We start from the raw sequence: 17,906 nt of genomic DNA, 5'->3' as shown, positions 1-17,906 counted from the left end.
CGATTACTATAGAAAATCATTGTGACAGCAAGTTATTGCAATGCAAGAGAGTTTTAAAGCTGGCATATTAAAACCCTGAATCATTCAGTAAAACGCTATTTATTATTTGAGCTGTGCTTTTTTTTGCTTAAGTATTTCCTTTGAGTTTGTTCTGATGGATGTAAAGTCTCTTTGCATGCATCATGCAAATGTTTTATTGACATGTTGTGGTCACGACACTGAAGCTATCTAATATATAGAATATAAATTTACACTGACAATGTTCAATGATTCCATCATGTGAATATGTATAATGTCGAGTCACATTTATTTATTTATATAGCGTTTTATGCAACAGGTTGTTTCAAAGCAGCTTCACAGAAATCAACGGTGTTGCAAAGTTAATTTATTAAAGGTGCAATATGTAAGATTTCTGTCCGCTAGAGGTCGCCAGAGGTCTATTCAGCTTGGTGCTTGATGACGGCAAGTTTGAGCGCGGAATCTTGGGACATGTGGTCTTCACCTCACAGCCGGTGGAAAATAATCGAGATAGGACTCGGGAAGAAATCATGTTCATGGATGCGATTATTAACGTTACTGTAGTATGAAGCAGAGCAGGAGCGAGTGTTGTGGAGCTGAACGAGGAGCTGGAGCGATTGATCAACACACGCCTCACGAGCAGCGGGACTTTTATTATGACACAGTCGCCGGTCATGAGTATGAGGTGACGCAGCTCTGTTTATCATTAGATACATTTGAGTGTGTTAAAAATGATGTTATAACGTTACTCTGTGTGTTCGCTAATAAGACTAAACGTGTTGAGCTATATAACAACAATTAGTTTTCTGTCTATAAATGTAACCAAACAGTTCTTCCCTTGTCTATTAAAACATGCAAATATTAAAGCGTCTTTAGTGTTTCCATGGTTTCTACAAAATAAAACCAGAAACCGAGGGTAACGCGGGTATGACGTGATTGACAGCGACTCCTCACACGTCCCGTCCCTGATTAAAACTGCAATTTTCTCATGATTTACAAATAGTTGCAAACATTTGGGATATTGTAAGTACTCAAGTGAACAAAATATATAACACTGATGGTTTTTGGATATTGTACTGCAAAAATCTTACATATTGCACCTTTAAGCAAATTAGTTGTCAAGTTGTCATTACTCAACTCAATTTAGTTCAATGTTAATTCAATTCTCTTGTTTTGAAACAGTCTGTATTTTAATGTTCAATGTCTGGCACCATGTATTGCTGTTGCAAGTGCTTTATTGAAACCTCAAATTACAGATTATTGTCTGTGTTAATGGACATTACGGCACAACAAGTTTCGATAGAGCTTAACTTATATTGATGCACAAACACAAGTTCATCCCTGTGAGCAACCAGGTGAAGAATCTCTCCAGACACGTCTATTCTTGTTTTCTATCTCTCAGCTTTACATTGTACACTTCTTTCGACTGTATGTTTTCCCAGTCATCCCATAGCGAAAACATCCCTATACTTGCACCTGTTGTACGTTCTCGAATCCTATTTTGTAGTAAGATTTGCTAGAGTGGTCTGTGAGGAAAATATATATGTACTTGTGTAAGATATGTGAATATAACAAGAAAAGTGGCCTAAATCTTCATCGTGATCCAACTTGGCAGCAAAATCAGAGTTAAATCAACTCTGCTCAGAGTACATATGGTCCCTCTCTAAATAGTGTTAAAATAACACTGAAGCAGAGTTAAATTTAATGATATAATTAAGCAATTAATTAAGTAATGATTGCACATTAGTGATGAACGCCTGCTGTTAACAAGCAGAATCACTGAACAAATAAGAAAAAACACAAGAACTACAAGTGAATTATCTCATTAACTTTAACTCTGCTTCAGTGTTACTTTAACATTATTTAGAGAGAGACCATATGTACTCTGAGCAGAGTTGATTTAACTCTGGGGATTTTGCTGTGCACCAAAACAACATAATGCTCATATATTATGTTTGTTGAAGCCCTGATTTGTGCCAATCAAATGTTATCCAATGAAAATCCACAGGGAACAGGCCAAGTGTTGTGTACATTCCCACATGTTCTGTGTTATCATTATTATTGATATTAATTGTGAGGTTGAAAATGCAACAGAGATTTATTGTTCCCTGTACGGTGTTACAGACTGACTGAGATTAAATGAAAAGTGAACAAAGAAATCCCCATGATTGTTTCCGGCTGCTACTTACCAGCTTAATTTCCAGGATTATTCCTTTGTTTACTCGAGCATTAAAGGAGCTCAGGTATGTAGAAGTCAAACCTTTATATGTAAACTTACGTTCAGAAAGTCTCCAGCAACACAGAGGTTGAGAAGGACCCTCATCGCCACATGCGGGAAACTGTTTCTGCCACTTTTGCAGGCTTGTGATTGGAGGAGAACAGAATTAGCATAAATGAATATATTTTTAATAAATTGAAAGCTTATTATTAACAAAATACCTTTAAACAACAATAATGATGGATAATCCGGGGCCAGTTGCATTTTCATTAGTTGTGAAAACTGATGACAGGAAAACATAAACAAATCACTGTGTAGATTGTTTTTCTGCAAATGTGTGTTTATGCATTTATAGCTGTTAAAACTATACAAATCTTATATGTTATTGTAAATCGTATCGTGGTACAGTGATGGCATCAGATGCACTGCAAAAAAATGATTTATTTTACTCAGTATTTTTTCTTGTTTTTTAAATCAACACATTTTTAAATCAAGATACATTTACTCAGAAAGCAAGTCTTAATACATCATCAAAATGAAGTGAGTTTATGCTAAAAACAAGAAAAATGATCTGCAAGTGAGGTCAGAAAATTAGTTAATGAGATTATTTTTTAATGACAGATATTTTTTCTTGTTTTAAACATAAACTCACTTCATTTTGATACAGTTTCTCAGAAAACAAGATTTATTATCGTTCTCAAGTAAATGTATTTTTAGTTATTTGTACTGGAAAACAAGAAAAAAAAAGATTATGTACTATGGTAAATTTTTGTTACTTTATGGAGTTCTTGGCAGATTTCAATTTGAAAGTCGCCTCAAAGCTAACAGTTAACGTTACGCTATTCATTAAACTGTTAAAAAAATAAAATATATGAGGTAAGTTAACTTATTTAGCCCAGTTATTTATCTGTATGACTTTATTTTTTTATTTTTTTAAAGTGTTTTCCCTGTGGTCCAAAACCTTCCGTTTTATCATCTGAGACAACGTCGAAGCGAAGTCAACCGAGCAGCCTCAGTTTCATCAATAAACCTCGATCACAGAACCACATCATTGATTAAACGTCAGTCTTAATTTACCTGCCATTTATTCACGTTTAATCACAGCAGCATAGATGTAGGTTTTAGAGCTCTTAAGGGCCATATTTTAAGCACTGAACCAGAAAGAATCTGAGGATCTGAGGATAGTGACACTCTGGTGACGCCTGCTGGTCAAATTATGTAAATGCAACGTAGAAACACCTTTTACAAACTAATTGTCATGTTTATAATGTTCTAATTTGTGAAAATGTAATCTATTGCAACTAACAAAATCATCTAATACCGTTAAATATGAAGTGTCTGTAAAATATGTTATTTTATTACTGTTGTTTTTGTTTTATGGAGAGCTTGGTTCAGGCCAATAAGAGACTAACTCTTCCTTTTTACTATAAAATGTCCACAAATTTATAGAACTGAAGAGATGAGAACCATAACCATGCTGAAATTTATAACCATGCTGAAACAGTTATGACGGTTAAACCACGTGACTTTGGCAGTTTGCTCGAAATGCGCTCTGAATCACTGATTCGAAACAAATGATTCACAAGGTTTCGAAGGTTCTCAAAGCGAAAGAAAAAGAAAGAACAGTAAAATAACAAAAATATCAATTATCCTATAGCTATTTACAAATAAGAAATTTATCTTAAAATATACACAGAGATTCACTCTTAGTCGTATGAGGCGAAATGTTTCTTGTATCGCAAATGATTCAGCGTATATTTCACATTCAATACGGCGAAATTTGACATATAAGTTGAGTAGTTTGCGTCACTGGATATTACTGTTGTTGGTGGTTTATCATTTATATCGTAAAACAGCTATTTAAATCTTACTTCGCATTCGCGCTCTTTCACCGTCAAAAACGGAAGCGTCGCGGTGAAATTCGCGCTCAATTTCTGTGAACGCTAAAGCCCCGCCATCTTTGATTTGATTGGCCATCTCAGTCATTTTGACATTGATGAGCGCAGTTAGTGTTAGCATGTTTTTGTCATAACAATAGACTCCAACAAATTATTTATTGAAACATCAGGCGTCACATAATGGAAAAATTAAACTATTAGAATAATTTGCCTGTAATGAGGTTGTGATCATTTGATACTAATCATGAAATAAAGTCACAATTCTGAGATATAAACTCACAATTGCGTGATATAGTCACAAGTGTAAGATATACTCGCAATTGCGTGATATAAAGTCAGAATTGCGAGATATAAACTCGCAATTGCGTGAAATAAAGTCACAATTCTGAGATAGAAACTCGCAATTGTGTGATATAGTCACAAGTGTAAGATATACTCGCAATTTTGTGATATAAAGTCAGAATTGCGAGATATAAACTCGCAATTGCGTGAAAAGTCACAATTGCGTGATATAAAGTCACAATTCTGAGATATAAACTCACAATTGCGTGATATAGTCACAATTCTGAGATATAAACTCGCAATTGCGTGATATAGTCACAATTCTGAGATATAAACTCGCAATTGTGTGATATAGTCACAAGTGTAAGATATACTCGCAATTGCGTGATATAAAGTTAGAATTGCGAGATATAAACTCGCAATTGCGTGAAAAGTCACAATTGCGTGATATAGTCACAATTCTGAGATATAAACTCACAATTGTGTGATATAGTCACAAGTGTAAGATGTACTCGCAATTGCGTGATATAAAGTTAGAATTGCGAGATATAAACTCGCAATTGCGTGATATAGTCACAATTCTGAATTTGATACTAATCCTTGAAATTAAAATATTTACACAATTGCACTTTTTGTGTACAAATGACTCAGATAAGAAAGATGCTAATGCTAATTTTAACATTTACAGATATATTTTTTTAAATTAAATGTCTTAATGCATCATATACAACTGTAATTTGGTTAATTTATTACTCTTTTACTGATAATTCAATGACTTGATTTTTAACACTTATTTCCAGGTTTTCTGTTATTGCTGTAAAACGCTGGTGTGTAAAAATGACTCGTGATACACTGTAGTAGTAAATTTGACAATGCTTTAATTGAAAAAAAAAAAAGAAAAAATTATGCATACAGTCATCACATGATACAAAACAAGAAAGAAGAGAAAAAAAAAAAAAAAAAAAAAAATCACATGGGGAGATTCCAGAAAGAAAAATGTTAAAATTTCAGCCTTTAATTCAAATAATAAAAAAATCATAAAATTGTCATGTTTATGAAACGGACCAGATTAATCACAAACAGCAGGTCTTTAGTCTGTTGCCTCATGTCAATAATCACAAAGGACAAAACGGGTTATTCATCTTCAGATCTTTCACAATCATCTGTTCTGTAAACATACTCGCATCATCCACATGATCATTTACACATTTCGCAAACTCTCCATGAACTGAACGGTGAATAAGGCCATTCGGGTTCCTACAATGGAATGTAAATTACAAAATTGATAAAGGAAAAGGGAGCACGGAGAAAAGGAGCTGCCGCGGCTGGCGCTCATCGATAGTGGCGCGGCGGCGGGCTGTGATGCTGAAGCGGGGCTCGTCGGGAGGGCGGGCTATGGCGGGTCATGTGACGCGGTGGCGATCGGTAGCGGGGAGGCGGCGACCCTCTGCTCTGGTACGGGGGTGAGTAGCGTCCGCGAGACCTGGACCGGGAGCGTGAGCGACCCCAGCTTGTGCCCCGCTCCTCCATGACTCTGATGTAGGACGTCTCTCCCTGCACAACAAACAAGGTGGATGAACTTTTAAATCAGGGTTATTATCGTTAATTAAAACTATTAAAAACATTTCTGTTGTCGGCGACAATAGCCTTGTGGGCAGCACACCGACATTTCCCAATCCAGTCCTCCTCTCTCTCTCCAACTTCACTTCCTGTTAACTTACTGTCCCTGTTATAATAAAGGCAAAAACACCAAAAATAAATCTTGAAATAAAAAAATAAAAAGCTGAATTAATAATAAATATTAGTTGAAAAACTAAATTAGAAATTAGACCACAGACTGTATAAAAAAAAAAAAGGTCTCGATTACGTCATTCGGAGCCCAACTCAATCGCTAGCACATGGCGTTACACCCCATTTTTTCAACAAATAACTAAAACCAAACTAACACAAACATACGTCTGTGTGATAAGAACTTCCTAAAATAACAGAAACCATCTTTGAAATTAGAGATTAATAGCGACTACATTTTAATCAGTTGGTTAGTGACAGAAAAAAAAAAAAATTTAAGCTAAGTTTTACTGAATAACCTGACTAGTGACCATCTTGACCTGACTAGTGTTGTTAAAATGAACAACCGCGATACCAAGTCAGTACTGAAATTTTAAAAATGTGACACTTTGAGCACTGTTGAGTGGATTCGTAAACACCTCTGATTGGCCTTTGTGTTGACACGCTCATCAGATATGTCTGTGATTGGCTACAATGATCAACGCACGGGTATGGAAGCCCGTTTCCGCCACTAAATTGAAAAATAAACACAGTAATCGCAACTTTTTACCTCAGAATTCTGACTTTTTATCTCACAATTGCGATATAAAGTCAGAATTGCGAGATATAAAGTCAGAATTGCGAGATATAAACTCGCAATTGCGATATAAAGTCAGAATTCTGAGAAATAAACTCGCAATTGCGTGATATAAAGTCAGAATTTTGAGATATAAACTCGCAATTGCGTGATATAAAGTCAGAATTTTGAGATATAAACTCGCAATTGCGTGATATAAAGTCAGAATTCTGAGATTTAAAGTCAGAATTGCGAGATATAAATTCGCAATTGCGATATAAAGTCAGAATTCTGAGATATAAACTCGCAATTGCGTGCAATAGTCGGAATTGCGAGATATAACGACAGAATTCTGAGAGAAAAAACAATTGTGAGAAAAAAAGTCAGAATTGCGAGAAAAAAAAAGTCAGAATTGTGACTTTATATCACGCAATTGTGAGGAAAAACGTCAGAATTCTGAGATAAAAAGACGCAATTACTGTTTTTATTTTTTTATTTAGTGGCAGAAACGGGCTTTTTCGTAATTTTTGAGTTTTACTGAATAACCTGACTAGTGACCATCTTGACCTGACTAGTGTTGTTAAAATGAACAACCGCGATACCAAGTCAGTACTGAAATTTTAAAAATATGACGCTTTGAGCACTGTTGAGTGGATTCGTAAACACCTCTGATTGGCCTTTGTGTTGACACGCTCATCAGATATGTCTGTGATTGGCTACAATGATCGACGCACGGGTATGGAAGCCCGTTTCCGCCACTAAATTGAAAAATAAACACAGTAATCGCAACTTTTTACCTCAGAATTCTGACTTTTTATCTCACAATTGCGATATAAAGTCAGAATTGCGAGATATAAAGTCAGAATTGCGAGATATAAACTCGCAATTGCGATATAAAGTCAGAATTCTGAGAAATAAACTCGCAATTGCGTGATATAAAGTCAGAATTCTGAGATTTAAAGTCAGAATTGCGAGATATAAATTCGCAATTGCGATATAAAGTCAGAATTCTGAGATATAAACTCGCAATTGCGTGCAATAGTCGGAATTGCGAGATATAAAGACAGAATTCTGAGAGAAAAAACAATTGTGAGAAAAAAATCAGAATTGCGAGAAAAAAAAAGTCAGAATTGTGACTTTATATCACGCAATTGTGAGGAAAAACGTCAGAATTCTGAGATAAAAAGACGCAATTACTGTTTTTATTTTTTTATTTAGTGGCAGAAACGGGCTTTTTCGTAATTTTTGAGTTTTACTGAATAACCTGACTAGTGACCATCTTGACCTGACTAGTGTTGTTAAAATGAACAACCGCGATACCAAGTCAGTACTGAAATTTTAAAAATATGACGCTTTGAGCACTGTTGAGTGGATTCGTAAACACCTCTGATTGGCCTTTGTGTTGACACGCTCATCAGATATGTCTGTGATTGGCTACAATGATCGACGCACGGGTATGGAAGCCCGTTTCCGCCACTAAATTGAAAAATAAACACAGTAATCGCAACTTTTTACCTCAGAATTCTGACTTTTTATCTCACAATTGCGATATAAAGTCAGAATTGCGAGATATAAAGTCAGAATTTTGAGATATAAACTCGCAATTGCGTGATATAAAGTCAGAATTTTGAGATATAAACTCGCAATTGCGTGATATAAAGTCAGAATTCTGAGATTTAAAGTCAGAATTGCGAGATATAAATTCGCAATTGCGATATAAAGTCAGAATTCTGAGATATAAACTCGCAATTGCGTGCAATAGTCGGAATTGCGAGATATAAAGACAGAATTCTGAGAGAAAAAACAATTGTGAGAAAAAAATCAGAATTGCGAGAAAAAAAAAGTCAGAATTGTGACTTTATATCACGCAATTGTGAGGAAAAACGTCAGAATTCTGAGATAAAAAGACGCAATTACTGTTTTTATTTTTTTATTTAGTGGCAGAAACGGGCTTTTTCGTAATTTTTGAGTTTTACTGAATAATCTGACTATTGACCATCTTGACCTGACTAGTGTTGTTAAAATTAACAACCGCGATACCAAGTCAGTACTGAAATTTTAAAAATGTGACTTTGAGCACTGTTGAGTGGATTCATAAACACCTCTGATTGGCCTTTGTGTTGACACGCTCATCAGATATGTCTGTGATTGGCTACAATGATCAACGCACGGGTATGGAAGCCCGTTTCCACAACTAAATAAAAAAAAATAAACACAGTAATTGCGACTTTTTATCTCAGAATTCTAACTTTTTATCTCGCAATTGTGAGTTACAAAGTCACAATTCTGAGATATAAACTCGCAACTGCGTGATATAAAGTCAGAATTGCAAGATACTCCACTCAACAGCGCTCAAAGCGTCATATTTTTAAAATTTCACTAGACCTGACTGCATATACTACAGTTCACGGATCCATTCAGAATTACTAAACACACATACACGCAACATACGACAGATAAAAACATTATCCTGAATGTGTTTGGAACGTGAATGTACTGAAGTGTGTCTGTGCATAAACACAATGTGCGATCAGTGCGTCGAGAACACACATGCACGGTTTGTTTGCGCATCAATATATCGAACTCATGCGTGCTTACTGTACGACTCCTGTATGTCACAGCAATCGTCTTTACCTTGATTACAATCCTCATCCATCAAAACTTTACTAGCGAGAAACTGGTTTGCTTTATCCAGCCGAGAAAAGTAGTTTGCGTATCATCTGGCCATACAGCGTTGGGATGTTTTGACGTTGATGTTTTGTGATGTGAGGGCTCGCACTCTTCAGAAACAATCACAGAATATGACAGAGATCAGGTTAAAGGGTTAGAATAGAAATTTCCGCCTACCAGGGTGACAGGTGTTTGCTATGAAAGCTTGTTTCCGCCAAGAAATAAAAAACTAAAAAAGGTAATTGCGACTTTTTTTATCTTACAATTCTGACTTTTTTCCTCAGAATTGCGAGATATAGTCAAAATTGTGTGATATTAAGTCAGAATTGTGTGATATAAAGTCAGAATTGTGTGATATAAAGTCAGAATTGCTAGTTATAAAATCAGAATTGAGTTAGTCAAAATTGCGTCATAGTCAGATTTGGGAGTTATAAAGTCAGAATTGCGAGTTTTAAAGTCAGAATTAGGGCTGGGCGATGTATCGAATGCTTTTGTCACGTGCATTTCTTCAGTAAAGCCAGTTCCCTGACTACCGCTAAATCGCCATCACCTGCTTTCAAATGGAGCGGCATTTAATAGACAGAGCCGTAGATCACTGATAAGCCACGCAATATCGCGTTCAATATCGATATGTATCGCCGTCGATATTGAACGCGATATTGCGTGGCTTATCAGTGATCTACGGCTCTGCTCTGTCTATTAAATGCCGCTCCATTTGAAAGCAGGTGATGACGATTTAGCGGTAATCAGGGAACCTGGCTTTACTGAAGAAATGACAAAAGCATTCGATACATCGCCCAGCCCTAGTCAGAATTGCGAGTTATAAAGTCAGAATTGCAAGATATAGTCAAAATTGTGTGATATAAAGTCAGAATTGCGAGATATATAGTCAGAATTGCGTTATATAGTCAGAATTGCTTGATATAAAGTCAGAATTGTGAGTTATAAAGTCAGAATTGCAAGATATAGTCAAAATTGTGTGATATAAAGTCAGAATTGCGAGTTATAAAATCAGAATTGAGTTTTAAAGTCAGAATTGTGAGTTAGTCAAAATTGCGTCATATAGTCAGAATTGCGAGTTATAAAGTCAGAATTGCGAGTTATAAAGTCAGAATTAAGAGTTTTAAAGTCAGAATTGCAAGATATAGTCAAAATTGTGTGATATAAAGTCAGAATTGCGAGTTATAAAATCAGAATTGAGTTTTAAAGTCAGAATTGTGAGTTAGTCAAAATTGCGTCATATAGTCAGAATTGCGAGTTATAAAGTCAGAATTAAGAGTTTTAAAGTCAGAATTGCAAGATATAGTCAAAATTGTGTGATATAAAGTCAGAATTGCGAGTTATAAAATCAGAATTGAGTTTTAAAGTCAGAATTGCGAGTTATAAAATCAGAATTGAGTTTTAAAGTCAGAATTGCGAGTTATAAAATCAGAATTGAGTTTTAAAGTCAGAATTGCGAGTTATAAAATCAGAATTGAGTTTTAAAGTCAGAATTGCGAGTTATAAAATCAGAATTGAGTTATAAAGTCAGAATTGCGAGATATATATAGTCAGAATTAAGGATGCACCGATCCGCCTATTTCACTTCCGATACCGATCCCGATACCTGGGATTCAGTATCGGCCGATACCGATCCGATCCGATCTTCAAGTAATAAGAAAAGCGCTAAATTACCTAATAAACTGTATGCCTCACTTAGGGCTGTGACGGTCGGCATGACAACCGCGCCACCGCGGTCGTGGAGTGTCACCGGCGGTAGTGTGGCGTGTATATAATATATAATCTCAAAGGTCGGGTTAACCGAGAATTTTCCGTCATTGATGGAATTTTTTTTAGCAGTGACGGAAAAAATCTGCAGCCTGTCCGTCATTTTGACAGATTACTGAGGCTGATGTAACTTAACTGTAATTCCCACCCCTGTCCAGTAGGTGGTGAGCGTGCTCCAGTGTGGCAGCAGAGCGCGAGTTCAGTCTCCAGAATAAAATGAAAACGATGCCTTTGATTACACACACCCAGTTTGTCCATTTTATTATATATTATATTATAATACTTATGCTTACATAAAGTTTCTAATCCGTTTTGTTTTAAATAGTTTTTATTTTTGTTGTTGCTGACTAAGTTTATGGTCAATGAATGGCTTTTCCTACGTGACATTGTTTACAACACTGATTGAACTGACGTGATACAGATTTCGGTAAGCTACTGCAACTTTCAACATATTTTTTGATTTTCATTCATGTTTATTTCCTTCTGTAAAGTAGTAAAGAAGAAGAGATGATCACGTTCACTCACGATCCTCAAAAAGTGTTGAGATGAGATGTAAGATGAAAACTGAAAAGTGACGCAGACTTTAACTTTTCATAATACTTTCTTTTCATAATATAAATAATTGCATAGCCTAGGCCTATTTGTTTATCTTATACGTTTGTGAATACATATGAAAATGTTGACGAAATCAGAAGCTATTAAATGTCTTATAATTAAAATATAAAAATTAAAATGATGCAGCAACATATGATAGATAGGACAGAACAAAAAAAAATGCTATTAAACAATCTTTCATTGCGCAAAAATATTATAATATGAACGGCTCCCATGAGCGGCACAAAGCGCTTTTATGCGTATCCCGTGTGCAGAATGATGTGCTTGAAGCACCATGGAATCAGCGCGCAGCGGCAGCGCTCCGCAGTGAAAAGTTCAAAGCACAAAGTTAAGATATATTGATGGGTATTGTATTACCGGTATCTTGATTAAGTATAATAATAGAAACATTGATTCATCTTGGAGAGTTTCATTGTGTTGACTGTCGTAACTGAACGTGACACGCAGTCTGAATGCTGAATGGAGAGTGACTGACAGCCGCAGCAGAGGGAGGCCTTTACGTGACCTTTAATTTAACAACTAAAATATTCCTCTGTACCTCAAATTAAACTATGGAATAGCTTCAGAACACTTGGAATATAGTGCACAGAAACTTTATGGTGCTTTTTAATGTGTTTGTGCCTTTTGTAGAGCTTAACAACAACAGAATAGTACACGCACAGTATCGGATTTGGATCGGTCCCGTCCGGCCGATACCCGATCCGGCAAAAATGGCAGTATCGGCGGCGATACCGATCTGAATATCGGATCGGTGCATCCCTAGTCAGAATTGCGTTATATAGTCAGAATTGCGAGATATGAAGTCAGAATTGCGAGATATGAAGTCAGAATTGCGTGATATGAAGTCAGAATTGCGAGATATGAAGTCAGAATTGCGAGATATGAAGTCAGAATTGCGTGATATGAAGTCAGAATTGCATTATATAGACAAAATTGTGAGTTATAAAGTCAGAATTGCGAGTTTTAAAGTCAGAATTGCAAGATATAGTCAAAATTGTGTGATATAAAGTCAGAATTGCGAGTTATAAAATCAGAATTGAGTTATAAAGTCAGAATTGCGAGATATATAGTCAGAATTGCGTTATATAGTCAGAATTGTGAGATATGAAGTCAGAATTGCGAGTTATAAAGTCAGAATTGCGAGTTATAAAGTCAGAATTGCGTGATATAGTAAGAATTACATGTTATAAAGTCAGAATTGAGTTATAAAGTCAGAATTGCGAGATATATAGTCAGAATTGCGTTATATAGTCAGAATTGCGAGATATAAAGTCAGAATTGCGAGTTATAAAGTCAGAATTGCGTGATATAGTAAGAATTACATGTTATAAAGTCAGAATTGCGAGTTATAAAATCAGAATTGTGAGATATATAGTCAGAATTGCGTTATATAGTCAGAATTGCGAGATATGAAGTCAGAATTGCTTGATATAAAGACAAAATTGTGAGTTATAAAGTCAGAATTGCGAGGGACTGACGTGTGACTGACGTTTTTTCTCAGACGTTTTTTCTTCTGACTTTATAACTCGAAATAGCAAGTTTAAATCTTGCAATTCTGAGAAAAAAAGTCAGAATTGGGAGATTAAAAAAAAAAAAAAAAAAAAAAAATCACAATTACCTTTATTTTTTTTGTGGCGGAAACAAGCTTCCATAGTTTGCATCATTGTAGATACTCAGTGTGATAAACTCCTGAGTTCAAAGATCATCTATCTGCATGACGTAAATGATGTTAATGATGCAATTCCATGTGCTTTTTATTTGCATTAAATTATTTTAACGCGTTACCAATTTTGAATTATTTGCATGTGTTAATGCATTAAAGTTGACTGGGACGAAACCTGAGGGACGAACCGAACTTGTGAATTTGCACACTCCATCAATGCACATCTCACCTGGTGGGATCTGAACTCTGTGCCGTCCAGGCGCCGCAGTGCATACTCCATGTCCTCGCGTCTGAGGAACTCAACCACGCCCTCGCCGTCACGCTGCACGTCAGCGAAACACACGTCTCCAGCCTCCCGCATGTGGTCTTTGAGGTCCTGCCAGCTGCCAGTGGGAGGAAGACCTGCAGGGAAAGGTTTTTATTATGTTCATAAACACATCTACAAAACACCTTGAGAGTTACAATGAAAAGTGCTGTAAAGATTTGTGTATATGCATGTAAACAAATTAACATCAAGGTCAAGAATTCACAATTCATTATGATTAACAGTAAGTAAAAAGTAAACCCTTTTCATATTTCCGGGGTTCTCGGAAGCAGAAGTCGTCATAGTTGGGCAAACTTCTATGAACTATTACAAATATATTTTTTGCATTCCCATTTGCTCAAACAGAAAAAGAAAAAAATCCGCCATAATGTTTATATGACTTTACAAAAGAGGAAAAATTAACAAGAGATTGATTACGTTGGTCAGAAGAGAGAAAGATGTCAAATTTGCCTCAATTTACTAGAGGTTCGAACAAACTTAAATGCTGCAGTCTATTTAAAATGTTTAATTAATCTGAATTATTAAAAAAACTCGGGTTGAGTGAATGATACAATGACTCACTCATTAAGACTTCAATTGTTAAATTGAATAATTCAGCATTTTTGAACAAATCTGAATGATTCAATGAAAAATACATTTTTAACAGTCACTTGTCGCCACCTACTGGTGTAATTATACATTCTTATTGTATAATTGAGATTGATTACATTGGTCAGAAGCCTCAAATAAAGTAATTTACTACAAGTTCTGACAAAATGTAAATTGCTGCAGTCTATTTATAATGTCTAATTATTCTAAATTATTAAAAAAAACTCGGGTTGAGTGAATGATACAATGACTCACTCATAAACACTTGTTTCATTACTGAATGAATCAGCGTTTTTGAAAACAATCTCTTGAATGAACGATTCAATGACAAATATATTTTTTAAACAGTCACTTGTCGCCACCTACTGGTGTAATGATGTAATTGATACAATCTTTATTTGAAGCGCAAAGTTACTTTCAAAAGGTGATTTGCTCTAATTTATTATCGTAGACATCAGTGTTTATATCTAAACGATAAACTTTCATCCCAGTACTTCTGTGTTTATTTATAATAGGAATAACGTAACCGTGACATTTCATGACCGTTTCATGACAACGGCTCTCTCTGGCTGAAGATCTGAATGCTCGCTGTGATTTTTCAAAGGTTTAATAGACAGAACCATCATCTTTTAACGATTAATTTGTGCAGCTCTACAAAGTATAATCATAAAAATGCACATTACATTTTTTAAAAATGCAAGTTGACAGATTTAGGAACTGTGGAAATTAGTCTGTGAAAAGGGTCTATTGTAATATCATGTTGATTTAAAGGGTTAGTTCACCCAAAAATGAAAATAATGTCATTTATTACTCACGCTCATGTCGTTCCACACCCGTAAGACCTTCGTTCATCTTCAGAACACAAATTAAGATATTTTTGATGAAATCAGATGGCTCAGTGACATTTCCTCTCTCAAGATCCATTAATGTACTAAAAACATATTTAAATCAGTTCATGTGAGTACAGTGGTTCAATATTAATATTATAACGCGACGAGAATATTTTTGGTGCGCCAAAAAAACAAAATAACGACTTATATAGTGATGGCCGATTTCAAAACACTGCTTCAGGAAGCTTCGGAGCGTTATGAATCTTTTGTGCCGAATCATGATTCGGAATTTCTGCTGAAATCACGTGACTTTGGAGATCCGAACCGCTGATTCGACACAAAAGATTCATAACGCTCCGAAGCTTCATGAAGCAGTGTTTTGAAATCGGCCATCACTATATAAGTCGTTATTTTGTTTGTTTGGCGCACCAAAAATATTCTCATCGCTTTATAATATTAATATTGAACCACTGTACTCACATGAACTGATTTAAATATGTTTTTAGTACATTAATGGATCTTGAGAGAGGAAATGTCATTGCTCAGGCCTCATGGAGCCATTGGATTTTATCAAAAATATCTTAATTTGTGTTCTGAAGATGAACAAAGGTCTTACAGGTGTGGAACGACATGAGGGTGAGTAATAAATGACATTATTTTCATTTTTGGGTGAACTAACACCCTTTTAAGTCTCAAACCTCTTAACTCACCCGTCACAATAACCCGAAACTCAGATCTACGCGTCGGGGGACCAAACCTTCCCCGCGGCCCCCCTCCACCACCACCTCCTCCTCCTCCTCCTCCTGCAGGTCCACTAAATTTGGATCCAGAAGAACGTGGGTATTCCACACGCAGCTTACAGTCTCCAAATCCATATCCATTCCTTCCAAAGACCGCATCCTCCGCATCCCTAGAGGAAGAGAGGAAAGTGCTCCTAATTTTCGTTCTACACTTGAAAAAGCCTCGTCCACGAGCCGTGCGACTCACCGTGGGTCCTCAAATCGCACGAAGGCAAACGGGATGGTGCCTCTGTTGTTCTTCAGCTCAATATCCCGAATTTTTCCATATTTGTAGAAGAGATCCTCAATGTCCCTCTCCTGAACGTCCATGGGAAGGTTTCCCACGTAGATCCGTCCGTCCGACATGGCTTAAACCCCGCTGGACCTGCAGCCTTCGAGGAAATAGAGCGTTTCCGAGTCAAGGTGTTCAGAACATCCAAACTCTAGTCCGTCCTTCTAAAAGCCACTATTTACAACTCTAAACTCTGGCGGAAGCAGTACATGTCGGGCTCAAGCAACCCAGCATAGGACCTTCTCCAGGACCACAGTCTGAAAACTTAGAAACACAGGATAATCAATCAGTGTGAACACACATGAGGCTCAGATGAGGAACAAGGGACTGAATGATGCTTCCAGTCGAGCGTGAAACATTTGAATAACGTCGTGTGCGTTATTTAAATGACGATTTACATTTTGTAGGGCTCATTTTGACATATGACACTTATTAAACAACCATACTTCTTGCCAAGATCTACTTTTAGTATGTTAAATGAGCTCTGTAATATTGAATTAGTTAGAGTTTTATATACATTTCAATTTTAGTTAATACAACAAACTAAATGTGAAAATTAGATTCATTCTTTATGCATTTTTTATACTTTGAATAGCTCAATTATAATTTTAATATACATTAGTGTTATTTTACTATCATTAATATTTAGAATTATTTTTTTTTTCAGTTATTTTAAGTACATTTTATTTTAACTATAATACCATTTTATTTTTAATTTTTAACTATAATATCGTTTTACCTTTTTTGAACTATAATAATATTTTATTTTAACTATAATATTTTATTTTAATTATAATACCATTTTTTTTAAATTTTTTTTAACAATAATAACGTATTTTATTTTAACTATGATATATTATTTTAATTTTAATACCTTTTTTTTAACAATAATAACATTTTATTTTAGCAATAATATTTTATTTTTTACTTTTTAACTATAATAACATTTTTTTGTTTTTACCTATAAAAATATTTTATTTTAACTATAATAACATTTTATGTGAACTATAATAGCATTTTATTTTATTTGAACTATAATAGCATTTTATTTTATTTAAACTATAATAGCATAGCAGGACTTTGTAAAGAGACTAACTCTGCAAATATGTGAATATTTAACAATAATAAAGTCGTTGATTATTAATAAAGGAGTCAAATGCAAATGACTGGACGAGCTGCTAACATCTCTCATCTCTTCTCATGTTGTTAATTCCGCATGTAATTTGAAAAATGAAACCAAATGCATGTATTTATACTAATATATGTATAATATGACAGCTAAAAGTGTCAAGCCTGCGCGTTTAATCACAATACTACACAATGACATTAGCATGCTAGCTGCTAGCTTCTTTGTTGAGGAACTGCTCAAGGCGAAATGAGATTCACGGCGAATAACGAGCTCGTGCTGCTTCCTCATGCACGAATGTGTTTACGGATCACATATAAGATATGTTAATACTTCGATTTACCTTTATATTTTGCAGGTCGTAGTAAAACACCGAGGATAAAAAGGCGCACGCGCTTCCCCTCCCCGGATCAGGAAGTGAGTGACTCGAAATGGCGCCTCCTTCAGGGAGAAACAAGCAACTGCAGCAAACGGCTGAAAACAGGAAATGA

The 17,906-nt window shown here is 35.4% G+C and overlaps 1 protein-coding gene across 2 annotated transcripts; it reads right to left on the bottom strand.

Moving 5' to 3' along the window:
• Nucleotides 1-5,277: 5,277 nt before the first annotated feature.
• srsf9 (serine and arginine rich splicing factor 9) lies at nt 5,278-17,906 on the bottom strand. 2 transcript variants are annotated; one of them, XM_048181339.1, is made up of 5 exons: nt 17,759-17,906; nt 16,206-16,553; nt 15,929-16,128; nt 13,705-13,877; nt 5,278-5,970 (listed from the first exon to the last, which is right to left on the bottom strand). In XM_048181339.1, the coding sequence occupies exons 2-5, from the start codon at nt 16,361-16,363 to the stop codon at nt 5,749-5,751; spliced, it is 753 nt and encodes a 250-aa protein (XP_048037296.1). In that variant the 5' UTR covers nt 16,364-16,553; nt 17,759-17,906; the 3' UTR covers nt 5,278-5,748. The 2 variants fall into 2 exon arrangements, with proteins under 2 accessions (XP_048037296.1, XP_048037297.1); XM_048181340.1 differs by having other exon boundaries at nt 16,206-16,389.

The sequence above is a fragment of the Megalobrama amblycephala genome, linkage group LG2 (genome assembly GCF_018812025.1).
Source record: "Megalobrama amblycephala isolate DHTTF-2021 linkage group LG2, ASM1881202v1, whole genome shotgun sequence".
Classification (NCBI taxonomy): Eukaryota; Metazoa; Chordata; class Actinopteri; order Cypriniformes; family Xenocyprididae; genus Megalobrama; species Megalobrama amblycephala.
The sequence above is the reverse complement of the archived record's forward strand: the minus strand, read 5'-3'. Positions and strand labels throughout refer to the sequence as shown.

Excerpts from the sequence above, each read along its gene's own strand:
- srsf9 (XM_048181339.1), bottom strand. The coding sequence starts at position 16,363 with ATGTCGGACGGACGGATCTACGTGGGAAACCTTCCCATGGACGTTCAG. Across the intron at positions 16,129-16,205 it reads GTGCGATTTGAGGACCCACG|GGATGCGGAGGATGCGGTCT; the intron begins GTGAGTCGCACG and ends CTCTTCCTCTAG. Across the intron at positions 13,878-15,928 it reads GTTTCGGGTTATTGTGACGG|GTCTTCCTCCCACTGGCAGC; the intron begins GTGAGTTAAGAG and ends CTTTCCCTGCAG.